This window comes from Pygocentrus nattereri, chromosome 5 (assembly GCF_015220715.1).
Source record: "Pygocentrus nattereri isolate fPygNat1 chromosome 5, fPygNat1.pri, whole genome shotgun sequence".
In the NCBI taxonomy this organism is placed as follows: domain Eukaryota; kingdom Metazoa; phylum Chordata; class Actinopteri; order Characiformes; family Serrasalmidae; genus Pygocentrus; species Pygocentrus nattereri.
The window spans coordinates 12,242,981-12,264,780 of record NC_051215.1 but is presented as its reverse complement, the minus strand read 5'-3'; the positions used below and the strand labels follow the sequence as shown (position 1 = coordinate 12,264,780).

At 39.9% G+C, this 21,800-nt stretch overlaps 1 protein-coding gene across 1 annotated transcript in view; it reads right to left on the bottom strand.

Moving 5' to 3' along the window:
* tbc1d9 (TBC1 domain family, member 9 (with GRAM domain)) overlaps nt 1-20,782 on the bottom strand; it is a 45,307-nt gene extending 24,525 nt beyond the window's left edge. Inside the window, exons 1-5 of the mRNA XM_017717643.2 lie at nt 20,247-20,782; nt 10,846-10,956; nt 5,915-6,033; nt 4,548-4,776; nt 2,584-2,845 (exon numbers count right to left, since the gene is read on the bottom strand). Of these exons, the coding sequence (XP_017573132.1) occupies nt 2,584-2,845; nt 4,548-4,776; nt 5,915-6,033; nt 10,846-10,956; nt 20,247-20,367 (842 nt within the window). The 5' untranslated portion in view covers nt 20,368-20,782. The remainder of the gene's footprint in view (nt 1-2,583; nt 2,846-4,547; nt 4,777-5,914; nt 6,034-10,845; nt 10,957-20,246) is intronic.
* Between the last annotated feature and the right edge of the window lie 1,018 nt (nt 20,783-21,800).

Here is a 21,800-nt window from a genome sequence, read left to right as displayed (position 1 = left end):
TTGCATTCAGACAATGAAATATCAGCTCTAAGAACTTCAAGACATTAGGGCTTTCTATGGTCAACTTATATTCAGTTAATTTGCTAATTGTACTATCAAGCCTTCTGTCATTTCTTCTTACTTTGCCACATCCTTCAACATTTCATTTGTTTTACAAGCAATTTCTTCTTTCATGGTGCATGAAACAACAGAAGACACATCTTAGGCTTCAATCTGTCAGAACGACAATGTGCATCACATGAACATTACAAAACACTTTCTATAATTAACACCATTCATGACTAATGCTGTTGTCTAGAGCAGCTTTCATAGACCAAATACAGGCTCTTTTCTTCAGGAGCAACTTGGAGTTGAGTAACTTTCAACTTTCTGACCAACCATTACACCACTGCAGCAAGTTAATTACTAAAATTACACATTTACACACCTTTTCAGCTCTAACTGATAAACCAAGCAGCAAAACTATTTCTCACCAGTCAACTGAGGTTGAAAGCTTTCATAATTTCAGAAGCACTGCTGTGTGCTTGCTTTGCAAAAAATGAGATTTGCGACGTTCAGTTTTATAAGCTTGGCAGCAAGCCATTTTCCAAAGATTTACATTACAATCTTTCTGCACTTCATAAAATGCTTGAACACTCAAATTCTTTTACAAGGGCAATTTGGGTTCGGCACTTTGCTGAGGCTTAAATCATTTCATAAGCATGCAGCGCAGGTGGTTGTCACAATCTCAGCAGCAGCGCACTGGCACTCTAAAGCAACTGTTAACATGTTCAACTATTCAACTTTGCGTAAAAAGGTGAAACAGGTCGCCTACCATCGACGCTCTTATGGGAAATACAGGTTACCACCTTCATTTCCCATCACTCCATTTTTGATACGAGTGCTAAATGGGGGTGGGATAAAATATTGATACGCTGATGTATCGCATAGCTTTCTTTTGCAATAAGTTATCGATAAACTGGCACCAAATGTAGTTTTATTTATTGAAAAATGTGTGCGCTGTAAACGCTCTGGGCAGACTCCCCCTCCAATTTGATTGACCAGATTCACTACTTCACGACTCCACATGGTGGCGCTAAGGCACTAATGCAATGAATAGGGTAAACCTGCGGTGAAAAAAAAAGAAACTCACAGGGGAGAAACAGTGATGGGAAACTAATCAGACAGGCACTGTCCTCTTTCAGATTGACTGTTATTTGCAAGACCTGACTCTTAAAAAAGCACATGGGCAACACAACGAACATGCATAGCCACTTTCTTTGTCATCATCCTGAAAGGGTTGAGAAAAGAGCCAACATTGTCACAACTCAGTCAGCCTACAATTAATGCGGTTTTTAAAACAAAACTTCCTTTTTACATCCCAGAGGGCAGCCAGTGCTTTTGCATTAATGTATATTTTCTATATATGATTTCTGTATATGATTTCAGTGAGCCACAGTTGTGGATATTTAATATTGAAATGATGATACATGCAGTCACAGTGTGTGTATGGCATGAAGTTAAGCTATGTACTTGTGCATGTTGTACATTGTTTCATATTGGTTGTCAAATTCTGCGACACTAATAAAAAAAAATTCTGCCATTTGCATATTTATGAGTATTTTATTTCCTTCAATTACACAGATATTGTGATGTATCGTAAAGGACTGTCTTGCAATATATTGTGTATCACAGAATCGCAGTATCGTGCCATCATCATTATCATGGGCAACGTATTGTGATAATATTCTATCATGAGTTGTCCTGTGATTCCCAGCTGAGAACTGAGCAGCCTCCCTTATATTTCAGACCACCACAAAATGTAAAACTGAACTTAATAACATTGAAAATAAGGTCAACACACCCTTATCACAGTGTTAGCCGGTTCACTAACTACACTGTTTCATTCAACTGGGCTCAGACTGTTCGTGCGATGTTCGTCCACTTCCTGTAACTGTCATTTCAAATGAAAAGCAGAATCTTGTAATTGCAACTTCATGACATTCAATAACATTCTGAAGCAGCAGCGGACACATTGCTAGCGTACCATAGCAGACTTGCTTTTATGCAGCATCAATTCAATGCACACGAGTGTTAATGTGGTGATAGCTTGGATGTGGCACTAATCATATTTTGACTCCGTAATGACCTCCTCAACCACAGGACCCAGGAATATTTGGGTTAAGTATGAATGCAGCACAAAATGTACTGACGTTGGGACACTTGTGTTTAACAACAGGGTGAGACAGCAGCAATTCTTGAAAACAGTATTTATTTTTCCTATAAAGAAAAACAGCTTGAACCTAGAATTCCTTATATGGGCATGATGCTGGTTGGAAATTACTTCAGAGGTCTATGACTGGTAATGTATTACGAGTAAGGAGGACACTTGCTGAAGAATGAAGTTCTATCGAGATCCAGCAAAATACGAGTAGGCTATAAGCACTTACAAGCCAACTACTTCAGCTGTACTGTGTTTATTTCATGCACCCTTTATCAGTGCACCAGATGCAAACTTTACTTCCTTCTCCTTTCCATTTAGAACCTCACTCTAGCTCTGTTTATTAGCATTAGCAACTAAAGCCATTAACACTGGCAACTAACCTCTTGAGGGCTGACACTTTCTTGGGTGACTTTTTCTTGAGTTTGGGCAGAGAGCGGTCCTGCTCAAAGCCCTTGTTGTCCAGAAGCTGCCTCATGGCGATGTTGGCCAGCTGCTCCATGAGCTTAAAGGTCTCGTTGACATTGAGAAAGACGGAGAAGACGTGCTCGCTGCAGCGGGTGCTGACTCGCACCATGTCCGGCAGCAGGAGGGTCGCATTCTTCTCCAGCTGTGTGATGTCTGCCCAGCGGACCACCAGCTTGGCTATAAAATGGGAGAGGAACAAAGAGCAGTATTAACACCACAGTAACTCCATAGTATTTAAGATTTAGAAGTGAACAACCTGGTAAAGTGATTTACCTGCCAGGCATAAGTGTCAACATCAAGTTTGCTATTTGCTGTTGCCACATGCTTTTTTTCTTGAAATCAAGAAATACTGGATATCATGGATATGTTGATTTTAATTTCAGTCCACAAAGCAACATAAATTACTTTTACATATAATATATATATTTTTACATTTACATTTATATATTTATATTTACACACACACACACACACATACATCCATCATACATACATACATACATACATACATACATACATACATACATATATATATATATATATATATATATATATATATATATATACACATATACACACACATACATATATACAAATACACACACACACATATACACACACACACACCACATACATACACACACACACACACATATATAATATAATATAATATTATATATATATATATATATATATATATATATATATATATATATATATATATATATATATATATATATATATATATATTGTGTGTGTGTGTGTGTGGTGTTGTCGGAACAAAAATTTGTATCTCCAAAATGATAACTTTACCGGAGAAGGAAAAACTTTTCTTTTTCTTTCGGCTGCTCCTTTTAGGGGTCGCCACAGCGGATCATCTGCCTGCATCTTGCCCTATCCATTGCCTCCTCTACTTTCACACCAACCATCTCCATGTCCACCTTCACTACATCCATAAACCTTCTCTGAGGTCTACCTCTTCTCCTTCTACCCAGCAGCTCCATCTCCAACATTCTTTGCCCAATATATCCACTATTCATGTTATACTCAACACATGTCCAAACCATCTCAACCTGGCCTCTCTGGCTTTATCTCCAAACTGCTCCACCTTCACTGTCCCTCTGATCTGCTCATTTCTAATCTTGTCCAGCCTTGTCACTCCCAACGAAAATCTCAGCATCTTCATCTCCGCCACCTCCAGCTCAGCCTCCTGTCTTTTAGAAAGAGCCACAGTCTCCAAACCATACATCATAGCAGAACGCACTACTGTCTTGTAAACCTCCACCTCTCCAGATTCTCTTCCACCTGCTCTCTACTCTCACCACAGATTACAACTTTACTGCTTTACTTTTAATGTAGGACAATGGAACCAGACTCCACCACACCCACCCCCCACCCCCGAAGTAATTTTTGTCCATTTCTTTTGGTCCATTCATCACAAATTGTACTGCACAGTGGAAAGGGCCTCAGGCATTTTTGACAAATTATGTCAAAAACTTAAAAACATACATTTATTATACATATAAATTGCACTATAGTGCATTGACGTTATGAATAATGGCCCTCATTCACTGATATCTTTCCTCAAGAACAAATGTAAGAAAAAAGTCCTAACAAAGTGTCACATTCATGATGTGTTCTTAAAGAACAAAATTATTTAAAACTTACCTAAGAACAACCCCCTAATAAGAAAACATTGATGAATGTCAGTCACTGTGCAAATTGCATAAGAAGGTTTTCTGAAAAAAAGTCTTCTTAAGAATGGTTAGAGAATGAGGCCCATTGTTTTTCTTCCCATAGAAAATTACCATTTCTGTGACACAAGGTTTACGAACAGAGAGGAGATGTTTTTGTGCTTGTATCTTGCTGTAACACTCACCCTCCTTCCCCAGCAGGTAGGAGTAGAAGCAGAGGTGGTTAATACTGAGGTAGAGCCAGCCCTGCCTGGGCACTTTACCCTTCCAGTAACTGCAAGAGTAGTAGTTCACCAGCTTCTCCTCCTCCGGCATTCCAAAGAGTTTCCGGAACTTCGCTATGGCCTCCTTGAACTTATCAGTGTCATCATCCTCTTTGATATCATGATTTTTGTTGTATTCAGCAATGATACCCTGTAAGGGTAGGAGTGAGAGAGTGAGTGAGGAAATGCGAGTGAGAGAGACAGACAGAGAGAGACTGCAAATACAAACACCATCTGTTTCCTATCATCTGTGTCTTTCAGTAACATAACAGCAGGGAACAGGTACAACTCTCTTGGTTGAAAGTAACAAGCAACATAAAACAATAAGAACTAATTTCATAGCATTTACCAAACCAATTTCACCTATATTAAAATTGAAAAGGGGAACATTAATACTCTTAAGAAGATGGTTCTTCAAGGGTTCATTAGCAAAAAGAATGGTTCTAACTAAGACCCACAAGTTTTACAAAGTACCATTTCAGGCTTAAACGGTTCACTGCATAGTGAAATGCTTTTTCTGATTGATAGAGACGGTGTTGTGTTTGGTTCTGTATACAACCTTTTTAAAAATGATTCTATATCGCACCAAATGGGTTCTTCAACTGATACAAGCTTGACATCATAATAATAAAAGAACCCTCTTTTCATAAAGGTTCTATGTAGAACTATATAAACACTGTTGTATGCATTCATGGTTCTAAACAGAACCATTCCCTTTAAAATAGAAACTTTCAAGAACCATCTTTATAGATTTATTCCAAAGCTATGCATGTTTATATGATGACCAAGTGTGTAATATGTTATACAACACATTCATCTGTCTAATATACTGACCTAAACAGTTCATTCAAAAGCTAATAAAAGGCAAATTCAGTTGTGAGTAACTAATCTTGGTCTCATAATCCCTCATGAGGCCTAAGAGAAGGAAGAACTGAGAAAGAAAAGATCATTTAAGTGATTACCTACAAGATCCATGACTTTTATCAAGTATGAATCTGTAGTGTCAGTATTTTTAGAGTCTGACAGGAATAACTGTGGAGTGAACCACCTTCTATAATGAACCTGAATCTCAGTAACAATAGTCCTGTTCCAAACCACCTCTCACAGACGAACAGAACCTGCTAACAGAAATGGCCGCGCTATGTGTTGTTATTGTTATTGAGTGTGAACCTGAATCTCAGTAACAATAGTCCTGTTCCAAACCACCTCTCACAGACGAACAGAACCTGCTAACAGAAATGGCCGCGCTCCGTGTTGTTATTGTTATTGAGTGTGGCATAATACCTCACCTGAATCTTGCCCTTGACGAAAGTAGTGATGTCGTTCTCATTCTCAAAGATGGACAGAGTCTGCAGCAGGTTGTGCTCCAGCCATTCCCAGTGTTCAGTGATCTCTCTTCTAGAGCTCCCTAAGAAATATACACACATACACAGCATAAACTATGAGCAAGCTACTGACAAGCTACTCACCTTAATACACAACATTTCTAAAATAATAAAATGAAAACTGTTAGAGCTACACAATATAGTGTTTGTTTATCATTATTATGGCATTGGCCTTTGATGCCCAAATGAGCCTTCTTACCAATCACAATGTTTTTTCACAGGTTAACGGGCTCACAGTGTTCTAAAGAAACAAGCTGTTCATGTAACACTGACAATTGTAGTATTTTGTCCACATCACCCAGCCCTAACAATTGCGCAAATTTAAGTTTCTTCATCACAATGAAATGGTAATTTCTTCTGTAGCAAAGCTTTAACACTGTCTTTATTTGCCGTGATGCAGCATTACACACTCAGTCAGCTATAAACATGATGAGGCTTTATTGTTTGACATTCACTTTTTATGGAGCATATAAAAATATTTTTGTTTCTTTTTACATTGAAATTTAGAGCAAAGGCATCAACTTCAGCCTGTGTGAGAAACAAATTTCACTTGCAATTAAGTAGAAGTTTAGATTAACAGGTTTTTAAGATGATAGAAATGCATATTCAGTTTCTGACTGGTCATGTGCATTTACACAAATTGGTTATTCTACATAAAATGGCAATGATATGATCTTATAACTTTCATTTAATAATTTATTTGTTATTTTATCTACTGTTATGTTCAAAATTTAAAAACACTAGCTATCACTTGTCCTCCGGGTTCTCCGGTTTCCTCCTGCAGTCCAAAGACATGCAGTCAGGCCGATTGGATATGCTAAATTGCCCCGGGGTGTGAGTGACTGTCTGTGTCTGTCTGTCTGCAATGCAATGGACTGGCGACCTGTCCAGGGTGTATCCTGCCTTCCGCCCGATGACTGCTGGGATAGGCTCCAGCACCCCCCTGCGACCCTGACGGAGAAGCGGCTTAGAAAATGGATGGATGGGATGGATGGATAGCTGTCACTTACAGTACAAATTTTTTAATTTTAAATTTATTCACAATGTAAAGGGCCACAGGCATTTTCAAATAAAAAAAATGCATACATTATACATAAATTGTACTATAGTGCATTAAAGTTAATGATGGGTCTTCTTCACCTAAATCTTTTTTCTCAAATTTGTCCAAGTCCAAGTCAGATTTAACACTGTCTTTATTTGCCGAACATAAAAATAGCGAAAATGACAGAGCTTAGCATAGATATAATACATGGCCTATTAATATATTCAATATTTCTACAGCTCCCTATAGACCTACACTAATTTTCACATATTAGCCATTTGCACTGTCCACATAATAAGCTTATCTTAGCCTCTGCTCCAAGGGCCTCCATTAGTTGACGACCTGCATATACAAGGTTCAATTCATGTCAGATCACTGGAGCTTGACTGTTACTGGCACTGACCTCAAAGAACGTTGAAATTTCAACATTACACTAGAACTTATTAATATATCGCATTTTTAACCAGCAGATTTAGTCACCACCAGCTGGTGAATATACAACGTATCAGTGCTTCAGTAAGACTCTAACAGTAGGCCTGTTAAAAGCTATTCTAACCCGCTTCCATCGCACTACAGTGAACATGTGACCCAAATATTATTTTTAAGTTATCAGAAGAATAAAGACTGCTTTGGTTCATTTATTGCAGCTGTATCACATGAAATTACTGCTACATTACATAATAATCAGTCTGTTTTCGGCTACTGGTGCTCACACGGTTAAAGCATGACCTGGCTTGGTCTCCACTGGCCTCTTTTTGTTTTTTCTTTAATGCCTGACAGACTCAGAGCTGGAAAATCATCCACTGTGCCCAGGTTTCCATTAACAAGACATGGACTCAAAGCAATGGTCCAGCTTGTGCAGTCTCTTCAATATTTATTAACAGCTTTTGTAAGAACCGTACCATCATTAACTTGGTTTCAGCTTCTAAACAATTTTGCCCCAGACAACACCTCCTCTAGACGCCTATTAACTTTTCACACTAAAACATCTATAAGAGCTCACAGTCATTTCTTTTAGACAGCTTAATTTGCAAACTGGAGATAAGATGTGATAGTATGTTCAGGGCAGTATTATTGCCCAGTTATTGCAGTAATAGCAGTTATTTTTAAAAGGCTTTGGAGCTTACTGAAAGAGGCTGTAATAAAGTGAATTCCAGTAATAACTTGCAGTAATCCACGGGTAAGCCATAAACTATTCTTCACAAAGGGAGTATTTAATAAGAAGTACACAGCATCAAGAGTGCTTCGGTAATAATCAAAACAGAATTAAAAGCAAGGCTACAAAGAAGGCAAATAAGGCAAAAATGAGCTTCCTCTGGTGCCAGACCTGGAGATCTGACACAGAATGACACAATGTTCTTTTGGTCAAGATGTTGGTATTTGTCCTTTAACACTGTGTGTGCTCAGATACAGAATCTGAAAGTATAATAATCAAAGAAATATAGGCATAATATGGGACCATACATAATGGCCTGTTATTTCTCAGCTGTGCAGTAATGACTCTCGAGAGGAGTCACTTCAAAAGCTCTCAGAACGAAAACCCTGACCAACATACACTCTGACATACACCGGGACTGGGTACTACACACACACATACACATACACGATCACTCAAAGTGTGATATAGAAATGGATGGATGGTTAGAGTAGGGAAGGAATGAATGTAGGAAGGAAAATGAATTACAAATATACTGTAAACATTAAAGCACACTCACAGTCCATTAAAGAAATTGATGCAAATGTACATACATACATGCATACATATACATACATTCAGAAAGAAAGAAAAAAGAAAAACAAACAAACAAAGGAAGGAAAGAGGAAAGAAAATATTGAAAAATATATGTAAACAGTTTTTTCAGGAACACTTACAGTGCACTAAAGAAATGATGGATGGAAAGGTAGTTGGCAGAAGGAAAGAAAGAACGAAGAAAAGAGAAATATATATGCTGGGAAGTGTATTTCAGGCAGTGAGGCAGTGTGCGTGTATGAGAGAGTGCGAGAGAGAGAGAAAGAGAGAAAGAGCGAGAGAGAGACACTGTGTAATAAAGAAGTGGGTGGACAGAAGAAAAAACAAAGATAGTATGGAAATGTATGCAGTTTGATGAATATATATTTCAGGCACAGTGAGGATTAAACTTTCTGTCCTCCATTGGAGGATTCAGCATCAGAGTGACCGCCACTGTGCAGGAGGTAAAGCAGTGAAGCGGTGAGTGCTGTAAAATCTGCCCACCCCTGCTGAGCAGCCCCCGTCTTGCTCAGACCACATTAAAGACCTGGAGAGAACACTGTCTCCCTCAGGGGGGCGAGGAGTCCCTCCATTTCTCTCTCTCTCTCTCTCTCTCTCTCTCTCTCTCTCTCTCTAAAAATATTCTGACAGCACACTCATAATGAGCAATATCAGAAATGATTCTATGTACAGTAAACATGGAATGAGTAACACCAGATAAATGTAGTCAATCACTTCTGATATTACTCATCACTCAAAATGAGATGAAATGACTGACCAGATTTAAGCCGATTTCATTTGCCAGGATACAATTTTTGCAGAAAGAAATCATGTAGGACTGATTTTAATCTCTGAGCAGAGCCATTATTCGCCTTCACACTACAGGTAAAGTGACTGTGGTTCTAAACCGTCCAGTGAAGACTGAGGGGATGGAGAATATCATACTCAGCTACCGTAAGTGCCAAGGCCAAATTCAATTAAGCACGCTCAGTTGCACTATTCTTGAAAGCCTGCAGCTAAGAGGGAGATTTTTGGCTCTTCGATCAATAGTGCACTAGTAGCAGTGCACATCAGAGTAAACAACACAAACCACGGCCAAAGACCAGAGCAGTTTATATTAGGGATGCAGAGTAATATTGGATATCTGTATTACCAGATAACTGCTTAAAAGATGTAGCAGCATTGGGTGGATATTTAGATTTGACAGATATTTCAAACCAATATTTAATGATGTATTTATTGTCCTCTGGAAGTGCAGAATGTTTAGGCCATGCTGGGCTACAGCACTAAAATGTCTATATTTTATTTATTTTAAAGTATAAAAGTCACACTGGGAATAGATCCACCTGGATTTGCATTACAGATACACATCACATTTCTTTGTAATTCAGGTGGATTTCAAGTGAATATCTATGTTATAATGTGCTGTTTGTGTACTGGCATCAGCAGAAATGTGCATGGAAAACAAGCCTAATTTATTATACATATTTAAAAGTCATTCATATTTTAAATTTACACACCAAGTTGTCTTGGATATATACCCCACCTGACCATTTGAACCCACCCTCCCATTTGAACAATTACACCACTGCTTGTGATTCTATACAAATAAATGATAGACTTTTCTGTAATGCTAATAAACTTAAATCTATTTTATACATTTTATAAATATATCAGCATCAGCATCAACAAATATGTACCTATAACTAAACTATACTATAGCAAGAAACTATACTGGCATAGACTCACAATTCATATATGTTGCATCCCTAGTTTATATAAGGAATCATCGACCTACCAAAACAGCACCTCAATGCCTACTACTCCATCATTCAAGCGCTGAGATCATACAATTACGTGCACACCAGTTAAACACCATTTGAAGGGGAGGAAGATAAAGATCATTGATTTTTGAGCTTTTGACTGCCCCCCCCGTAAGCCCAGTGGGGCATGAGGTAATCGCTGGCATTCTGAGATTGCCGGAGAAAGAGGCTGAATGTGAGAGAATATTCTAGAATGTGGGTGGTGAGGGTCTAAAGAGGGTTACTGAAGACAGCATGTTACCGTGAGCAATGGTCCAGTAGACCAGAGAGTCGGGCGTCTGGTAAAGGATCCTGTACGGGGCCACACGGGCACTGGAGTCCAGCACTACGTCCAGAGTTCCCACTAGCAAACCTGCAGGAAAACAAGGAATTCTTCATTAGTAACTGGAGAGAATGGGAAAATGTGGATCATGACAGCAATTCAACTGCACAAACTTTGGAATGTTAAACTGGAATATAATAATACTTATGAGAGAAAAATACCCCTATGTTTGGGCGAAGTAAATGTATCATTGTCAAACACTGCATGAAAATCATTCTGAAATAATCCAAAATAATCTAAATCAAATTGAAATCTGGGATCTCAAGATGGATAAAGCATCATAATCACAACAGCAATCAAAGTGTAAATGAAAGGTCTCGCAGGGAAAACACTGCTTTGACTGTGTGATCAGAGAAAAATACCTGAAGTGCTGATATTTACACACAAGCTGAGCCTCCAGAGCAAAGAGAGTACAACATATTTACTAAGGAAGTGAAAAGAAACATTCCACACTTCCAAAACTTTGTGAAGCATATGACCATGATGAAGCGATTGCAGTGGAATGATTCACACAGATGTGACACTGGGGATGTCCATTATTACACACCTCTCGGATTTGACAGTGTGGAACTCCACTTGTTAACGGGTTATAGGGTGTATGTGTGAGTGAGACAGTGGGTGAGTGAGAGAGTGAGAGGGGAAATACGGAGTGTCAGTTTCTGTCACCTAAATAAAATGAATCAAAGCCGATCGCTGGGCTCCAAACACTGCTGGAGGCGTCTGAAAAGGCTCTGCTGAACACTTTCACACCTCAGCAGTTTTAGGTTGGTGTGACACAGTTTCACGCATCAAGACACTATGGTTTCACACCAGCTACCAACTAGGCGTGAACATGACAAGAGGCCACTCAGTCCTTTTAAGTGGCCCAGGATCTGCAATAAAACATTCACGCAAAGCTGTTAAAGAGGTGACGATGTAATTAGACAGTGAAACATCACTTAGCGAGGTTGGTTCATTATACGGATAGTGAAGACATGGGAAACAGGTATGGGAACAAATGAGGTTTTAGCTGTAGTTAAACAGCTGCAATGAGATAAGACGATTTCCCAGCTTGTAAAGGTCAAATTTTGGTATCAGAAGCAAAGGTGTTGAGATGGAGCCCCCAACATTCTGCATTTATTTCAGGTTAACTGTGCATAAGATTTTCATTCATAGCATAGGAGCAGTTCTTTCAAAGATTCTTTCAAAAAGCTTACCATACCATACAGGGCAAAATCAAGTTCTGTATGAAAACAGCTAATGTTAATGGCAGCTAATAAAGTCAATTCATTTGTCTATTCACAGCCCACAGTTATGTTACTGAAGTTAGAGCTGATGGAATCCATTACGTTTTCTAAAGCCAGACAATATGACAATATACATCTTTATCATGATAAATTATTTCACAATACAATACAATATGCTTTTCTAAACATATCATGGGTATCATCAGTCCTTGTGGACACTGACCAACTGCATATTTCGTTATAAAGAGAGCTAAATGAGTCCAGTTTGACTGGATTTAGTGCCAAATACTGAATCAAAATCATTGCAATCACAGTTTTTAGAGTAGTTTTTAATGTAGACAGCATAATTAGGCCAGTTTAATTGGATTTAGTGCAATGCAGGATGTAAAGCATTAATACAAAATATTATTTTAATATGTGGCACCAGGTTCTAGTTTGTCTGTTCCAATTTATTAATCTCACCAAAACGAAATGCTGTGATGCGTATCATGTAGTGTGAACATGTCGAAGTATAGCATTATTATATTTTTGCCATAAATCATACAACAAATAAATGGATATAATGCAACGTACAAACAGTGCAAGTATCTTACCTCCTGTGTAATGAGTTGTGATACTACAGATTAAATTGAAGAACAATTTCTCACCTCCAGTTTAGTGCAAATTGGTTCGTTCAGATTAACAGAGAACGTGTATATGGTTCTATATATAAACTTTTTGAAAATAGCTCTATATAAGGGCTCTGCTATTTCACCATGCAAAGACCCATTTAAGCATGAAATGGTTCTTAACAGAACCAGTGCCTTTACTGAAGAACCCTTGAAGAACCAGTTTTAAGTGTGTAGCACCAAGACTAACTCAAGCACTCGCTCAGCCAGCTGCTTCAGGTGACGTGAAAGTCTATTTGGCCTCGCTACAAGTCAAGGAGCTCCGCAGCTTCTCAGCTAATACTGATATTGTGAATGGCTTGTAACATATACCTGCGTCTGACGGCCATACATGAAGGCTCATGAGCAAGGGAGGTGCCATGAGACAAATTATAATACAGTATTTAGCGGCATCTTCTCTCACAGCATATGCCTGATTCTGAGGTGTTTGTAGAAAGTGCCAAAAATCTGCTTTGGAAAACCGAGAGGGCCATGCCACCTGCTGCCACTCCCCCACCCCAAAGTCTTCCCAGTACACCTCAACAGCCTTTGACAGAAGCTAGTGGCTTTGCGGATAGTTGTGAGCTGCTTTGAAGGAATGTGTATGAAAGCAACTTTAGCATAATTCAAAGGCAACAGCATGGCTGCTCTGGTAAAAGCAGAACCATGGCTTTGTGCTTGTCTGCAGGGAGGACTCTCAGTTCTCTTCTGCATCTACAAACTGACTGATGCTCATCCACACAATCTCTCTCTCTCTCTCTCGTTGTTCTGCTCCAGGGGCTCCTTAAATAAGGCATCTGAATACAATTACATATCAATGGCTCCATCTCTCCTACTCACTCCTCATCTGCAACCCTCTTTACTCTGTCCTTCTGGCAGCCTGCATAGAACTACAGGCTGAACAGGGAACTCAGCTGTAATAAACAGATTGTCTAATTTAACAGATGAAGCTGGTGTGGAAAGTGAGCTGAAAACATAAGTGCAGCCAACATATTTTCAATCCAATTAATAATCCTTTGGTTTTTCCACTTACACCATACTTAGACATACGTAGACATGCATACAAATCATAATACCCCCATAACCATATGCTGATAATACGTTTGCATTCACAGAAGTGATCAGATGAGGGAGCCACATTTCATGCTCTAATACAAGCACATGGCACAAACACAAAAAGAGAGCATCAAAGGGTTAATCAGGCAAAACATTGATATAGAAGATGACAAAACACATTATGTGGCTTGACCTAAAAGGCCAGGCTAGAATCTTGCCTGATCACATATGTAGTGTAAGGGAAACAAGGACTTCAAAAGAGACGGCATAAGGGTGGGGATACAAATAGATCACATGATTGCACCCTTAAGCACAGCCAACGATCCTGTTCTTCCTGCTCATCCAGCTCCTTAATGCTTGCACAACATTCTCAGCATTACTCATGTACATGAGGTGTCCTTACAAAACCAATTAAGGCTCACCTCAGCCTTGAATTCCAAGCTTTTAAAAATTTCATAGATTTATAAACTTTTATAAACTATAAAGTTTTTTTTAATATGGGAGAGCAGTAATTTTTCATATGTATAAGGTTTCACATGGGTTTAGTAAAACATACACACTTAGCTGATATTAGTCAGTACTAACCAGGAACGACAGATAAAGATTTTCCCAAAATCTAAAGGTAAACATCAATTACATCTTGGCGGAAATCACCAACATTAAACAGAGGTCGTAAATCTCTTTTATTGAGTCATGGAATTAACATATCTAGCTACTGAGGCCAAATAGTCTCTCAAATTCGTTTTGTAGAACTGACATTAAAGGTTTGATGTGAAATGCTTCATTCTAGACACAGCAAGTCATAATTGCAGAGGTGAACCAGATGGCTGAAGAGAAGAACACCTCTAAAAGCTACTTGACTGTAAATTTTCACCTGAAATAGCAACATTGCCTGATGCCTAAGACATGGTTTTGTGATAGTTTCGAGATAAGCTTTTGTCTAAAATGTATATTTATAATTATGTTCTTGGTGGAGGTACATACAGGATGCTTTAAGGCAAACAAGTACACAGAGGAAACTTTACTATTATCAACAGTCCATACATAAACTCAAAAGACACAGTATATAGGTGCACTGGTTATTATAGTCTATGTATGCCCTGAATACATCGCAATTGCTGGTTACTACAACCACCATTATAAAGAAATGAATCAGTAAGTTTCTTTGCAATGAGCCATTTCACATCTCTGCATGACCTTGTTTCCATTTCAACAGATGAAATATGCAGTAGTCTTTAAATTGATGGACTTCATCTTTAAAAAATTAAAGATGAGTTCAAGTTGCTGTGTTTGTTTGAGTGACAGACTTTCAGGGCAGACATCAAGAGCTTTTCTACTGACTAAAGTTGGGAGCCATTGCAACCAGCTTGAAATCACTATAGACTACTCCACAGCAAAATCTTCTGGAGCTCAAGACATTTGGGCTTCTAACAGGCCAAAATACATAGACAAACCGGTAAACAAGGTGTCTTATGATAAAACAGCCACAAATGGATCCAACTTCCTCTCTCCAGCCCTGACCGTAAATGTGGAAATGTGAGGACTCCTCCTGGCCAGATGACCATTTCGGTTCCTTCTTTAAAAGCTGGTGAGCCGTGCTTTCCTCGCTCGCTCGAGAGGAACAGTTAGGATCATGTGATGTTTTGCATTTAGAAACAGAGGCAAGGTCATTTAGTGAAACCTATTGTCCTGCGAGATCAGCTACATACAATACAAACCGATCTACTGTTCGTCCTTCATGCTGGAAGCCACAGAGCTGGCTTTCAGGCAAAATAATCATTTCTCTCATTATTGTCATGTTTAACTGCAGCCTGCTTTCAGTTCTCTTCCATTTGATTTCTGGCTTCTGCTCAGGCAGAGCGTCGCTCTCTGGTGAAGGCTTAAAATCAATACGGTCTCGAATAACATGAACCTAAGAGGTCTGCGGTGAAAAGCAATAAACTGGGGAGCAGCTGCCTGTATGCTTACTCCTCCAGAGCACAAAAACAACATCCTTTTTCTCTAACCTTTATTCCTCCCTAGACTGTTAGATAAGCTGGGAAACTGGGCTTGGCATTACAGCGACAAAAGACAATGAGTTATTTAATGATATGGAAGCAGAGGTTTGACTGAATTTGCCTGCAAAGTGGCAGTAGGGCCTGTACTGGGGCATGAATGCACATAAATAAATACCTTACTCACTCTTTGTCTCAATAGTGTTTATTAACCTATGGGCATCCATTGGCATGGTCCAAAGTTCCCACCATCCAGGTGGCCAGGCCAAGCTACTTTATTACACCTGAGCTTCTCTCCTCACTTTAATTAAGACCACAATCTCAGATTTGATTCATTCACGTTCTCCAGCTCAGCTCAGGCCTTGGTGCCAAACGTGGATGGTGCATGTGCCTCTGGAGCTTTGATCCAAACCCTGGCTGCTCAGGCCTTCTCCGGGCAAGCTGCAGAAAAGGTGGGGCCAGTGTGCCAGGCTCTCTGCCTCTCCTCTCAGCGCCAACTGGCACTCCGCTCACGCATTTACATAACAATGACATCACCACCACCCACCAGCGCTGCGACTAAGATCCTGTCCCTCACAGGAACTAATGGACTTACGCACATGTGCCCGCTAATTTCTCCAAAGATTAGAAAAATCAAGGGTTTACTTTGCTTGGTGAGCAGCTTCTCAGCATGTGTGCTTGAATTAAGCACAGAAACAACCATCAAATCTTCGGTCAGGTGTGTTTCTCACATGGCCAAAACAAAAACACAGTGTTGCAGGCTCTTGTGGACGAGATCCAGACAGCAAGTGAAAGATCAGAATTGATTGTTCTATTGTGCTTCAAATGGATTGGTTGAGGAACAGCTGCTCTCTTTCTGAAAACCAAAGATGGTTAGGTAGTAACCATCAGAAGCTCCTTACTATTGTCCCCTTTAATGCAACATCTCAAAGCATGATGCAGCTTCAGTTGTTCAATTACAGATAACAACACTGGTGGAAGAGGGAGATGACATACTGACCTACCTATGGATGCTGATAAGGAGACCTAGGAAAAGTAAGTGTCAATTGAAATGCTTCTTAGGAGCTGTACTCAACATGGATTTTCTGCTGGTAAGGTTTACTTAGATAGTCTCTATTGCTGCCAAGATGGCCTACTGAGGAATCCATTCTGCTTGTAGGAGCTCAATGAATGTCAGTAGCCTCAGTTACTCTACTGCACACAAACGAGGAGGAGCTCAGTAATTTCAAGGCACTTTCCAAACACAGACACACTCACATATGCTATGATTCCTGACGGAAAATCTTCTGCAAAATGAGGACTCTTCAGTGGGACAGTCTTTTTTTTCTCCTTCCAAAAGAACACCACAAGCGAGGGCTGTAATAATCTCACAATGATTAAAACTGATTACAGTTCAAATGTACTGTACGGTTGGTGTAGTGTAATGGTTAACACCTCTGCCTTCTACGCTGTAGACTGGGGTTCAATCCCCCCACCTGGGTAAGCACCCTATACTATACCAATAAGAGTCCTTGGGCAAGATTCCTAACACTACCTTCGCCTACTTGTGTAAAAATTATCAAATTGTAAGTCGCTCTGGATAAGAGCGTCAGCCAGATGCTGTAAATGTAAAATGTAAATGATTATGAAATTTCATTCACTGGTGAGACTCCGATTTGTTTTACACTGAATACACAACGTTCTGTGGCATACAGACAGTAAAAGCAATATACTCCATGTCATTTTTAGATTTTTAAGGTACCATTTGGGTGCAAAATGAACTTACAGAACTATGCAAAATTCTGAGATCACCCAAAAAAGAAATCAGAGACCCATTTTCAACAGAAACTGACCTCAACACTAAGTCTACCATCAAATTTCTCTTTGTGTTCATTACAGATTTCATTCTTTTCAGGAGACTTGCTTTCAGATGTCCAAAGAAATCTTTTCCACACCTACAAAGTTTCATCTGTTTAATCAGTGATGCTGAGGTCTGGACTCTGGGGTGGTCAGTCCATTGTTCTCCCAGCAGCTTCCATATGTGATTTGCAAATTTTCTTCTTTTTTGCCCATTTTCTTTTCTCACTAATGCCTTGGAAGCTACGCATCTTTGTAGACTCATAGTGCCGAGTTGTCTTCTCACAGTGGAAGGATGGACTAAAACACCTGTGGATTGTTTTTTAGATCTGAGTTAAGAGTGGAGCTAGATTTGATCTCAAAAGATGAAAGCTTTAATTATTGCTTATCTGTAACAGTTTTGGTAGTCGACCAGGTCTTGCAGGTGGTTGTTAGGAAACTCATTGTCCCTGCACTTTTTAAATATACATTCCAGTTTTTTCCCCACTTTCTTTCCATTGACTTTTTCCTTCCTTGTGCAGCTTGAGTATCTTAAATCCAATCTCCTCACAAATGAATTCTCTGTACTTAAAGGACATTTTGACTGAAGATAAAATAACTAGAGGGGTTCTCTTCCTTTGTTGTTAAAAATCTACTGAAAGATTGTAAAAAAAAGATGCTGCTAAAATTAACTTTACATCAATTTGTCAATGCATGTTTACACCATTAACACCACATATATGCCATGATAATGTATCACATAATATGCCACAAATGCAATTGACATGAAATACAGTCTTGAATAAGCTCCTTCGGCGTTTCACTGGAAACAGCTTTGCTTTTTCACAGTTACGAGAGTCTAAAGAAAGCAAGGCCCCCTCCTCATACAATCCCTCCTGCACATTGAGGGATTATATTGATCCTTCTGCTCTGCTTCTATCGGTGGCCCACTTTAAGCAATGAATGCACACAGCTGGGGCAATGATTCAGCAGGAATGTCTCAGTGAGCTCTGCACACACCCAGAGGAGCCGTTGTAAGCGTGCCAGAGGAGCGTTTTACAGTCGAGAACAGCACATGGTCAGGTGTAAACAAAAACGGACCTCTCATTTGAGGGGTCAACTGAGCAGTCACACGTCATCTACAGCTTGTAATTATACAGAAGTTTTTAAAGCTTTAAAAATGGCCATTATTTTCAAAGGTACTGTATTTTTGCAATTACTCAACTCGTAAAAATGCACGTAGGCTCTATTGTTCACTGTTACGATCTTTCAACACTCTTCTCTACAATGATCAAACCTGGGCTTAGATGTTGGTCTTAAAAAAGCTTTTCCGTGGATAATCCCTTCAGTTCTGTGACTTAAACCAAGATTTTCTTGATTTGTATCCACAGCCCTTAAATGCTGTAAGCTATTAAGAGCAGATTTTGATTAAATAACAATCAACTATTTCTGAATACTTGTGAAACTACAGTAAAGCACTGCTACAGTGATTACATACAGTGAGGAAATATACAGTGAAACAGCACCTATTCAGCCCTGCATCTGGACAGCAGTGACCTCAAACACCTGATATGTGATGTTAACTTGCACGGCCCTTGACCTGGAGATTCCAGACCATAAACACCTAATGTGACCCGGTCAACCATGACATGGCTATGCATAACCATAAACAGCTGAGGTGTGACCTGGATATACCAAACATGGCCATGTGTGACCATAAAGATCAGAAATGGTGTAGGAGGTGGTCCACGCGTCAGGATGTCTCACCTTCAGACTTGGGTGAGGAGTGTCCAGTAGGAATGGTTCTTTTTCCTGTTGGACAAGCTGGACTGTGGGTTGATATTATCTAGTTAAACTAGGAATTCTATGTGAAATGTATCACTGAGCATACGTCACACCTCACGTGTGCTCTGCACGCCTGCCTTCAAAACATCTCAAGCATGACTTGGACATACATGACGAGGACAAGAGTGACCCCAAAACGCCTGACTTGAGGGACTGGTTAGCTGGACCTGCGTGTAGAGTCAGCAATATGACAATATTGACGGACATCGTGACTGAGATTGCGACCGCTTTTCTAAGCAGATCATGAATATCGTGTAACATCATGTATGTTTAATTTGGTTCGAAGCAACACAGACTGTACAATGTTTAATAAAAATAAGCGAATTCATAGCTTCTGATTGTGTTTTTAAAATGTGGGCTTACTTTGTCTGCTGTAACTTATCAGATGGCAGAACAAAATACCGTGGGAGCCTTGAAGTATCGTGATATGACACATCGCACACCTCTACATGCGTGACCCTCCAAACACAAGACCGTGTGATCCAAACACGCATGTTCTCCCCATTCCTGACTCTAAAGCATGAGGTGGACAGCGGTGATCCTCCCAAACACCTGACCCACGACCTGACCGCACGCAGTCATCCCATTTCTAATCACACTCGTTGTAAATACCCCAAACTCGTCACGCGGCGACACCACAGCACGAGCCCGTTCACTCATCCATTCACACAAAGCCAAGGCCTTTACGCGTTTACGCGCACTGCTCAGCGTAGTAACCGACGCTAGTTAGCACTCACCGGCCAGCCCTCCTCCGCCGTCTCCGTGTCCTTTCCGCTTCTGTAGGATGAAGTACGGATTGGCCCTCTCGGTCATCCACAGCGCGCTGGCCAGGAGCACCTCCTCGGGGTTCACCCACATCTTCTTCAGCTCAGCTCGATTCCAGCGCTACGATGGCATCAAAAACACAACAAAAAGCCGAACCTCCAGCGACCCGCGGCTCTCTCTCTCTTTCTCTCGCTCTACCGGCCGCTCTGGCATGAAACGGCACGACCCCCAAACAAAGGCGAGAAATGCACAAAAAGCGCAGAAATCAAACCCAACGGGCGAGAAGCGAAGCGCGCGGTCTACATCCTCACAGGCAGCGCGCGCTTAGCCGTTAACGCTCGCTGCATGGCTTCAGGTCCTCACGTGCGTTAAAAACAAAACTCCTCGCCTCTCGTCGCTGGCGGCGTTAAAGCGAGCACAAGCGGATTATCGATATTGTTACGGTTATTATGGAGCCACTGTTCCCGCACCGCCCCCTCCGCTCTACGCGCTTCCCCTCCACGCTAAATAAACAACGCGATTTTTCCACAGCTGCTCTGCAGCGCCCCCACAGGCAGCGCCTGCAACTACAACTACACCTCACGTTGAGTTTTTTTCCCCCACCTGTATTCCGACAAGCATTTTCTGCATTTTCTGTATTACCATTACCACCACACTACTACTGCTGCTACTACTACCTAATAATAATAACAATGATAAGAATAATAACAATAATGTCATAAGCTTAAATAATATATCAGCTTTTTATAGAACAAATGAAACTATAAAACAAAAAAATGCCCTTGTTTATTAATTCTTAGTTGGATATTCACTTTATTAATGATTGTATATGCATATCTCTGGATTTAGTCATCGTTAATTGCATTACAGTCTTAAAATGTGCTCTTAAATTACAACAAAACTCCAAAATAAAAATTATTATTTATTTCAACTATAATAAATAATATATTGTAGCAATATTATAGTTTAATATCGAAAGCACTAGTTTTTCGTTTGCTTCAATAAAAGAAGTAGTGCGAGACAACAAGCCAATCCCAGCGCAGGTGAGCGGGGATAGTCGGAATGGTCGGAAAACGGGTGGGAAAATGATGCACAGTTGCACGTCACGCCGTATGTCACCGTAGTGGGCGGATCATTGAGGTAGGCCTCAGTTTAGAGAAAGATGGTTGTTATTGTAGTTTTCAAACATTTTTGGAATTTAATTTTATTGGTATATTTTTTATTTACAGAAAGGGTTAGTAGTTGTTTATATTAACTGGAAAATATTCACAATCACACCAGAAACTGAAATTACAACCATTTCAGAACACACTATGCGTTAACAGCATAACTTATGGTTTGTAACAGTGACATTTAAGTGTTATATGTGGTTGATGAAACTCCCTCTGATGGGTGCCATGTATGTCAGTGGTCCATGACAACATGATGATGTGGGTGGTTCACTATTGCCCTCAAATCAGTGTGAGTGTAGAGCTAAATCAGATGTGCTAAAGGTATGAGCCTGCTGAACTAGGAGCATTTTAGAT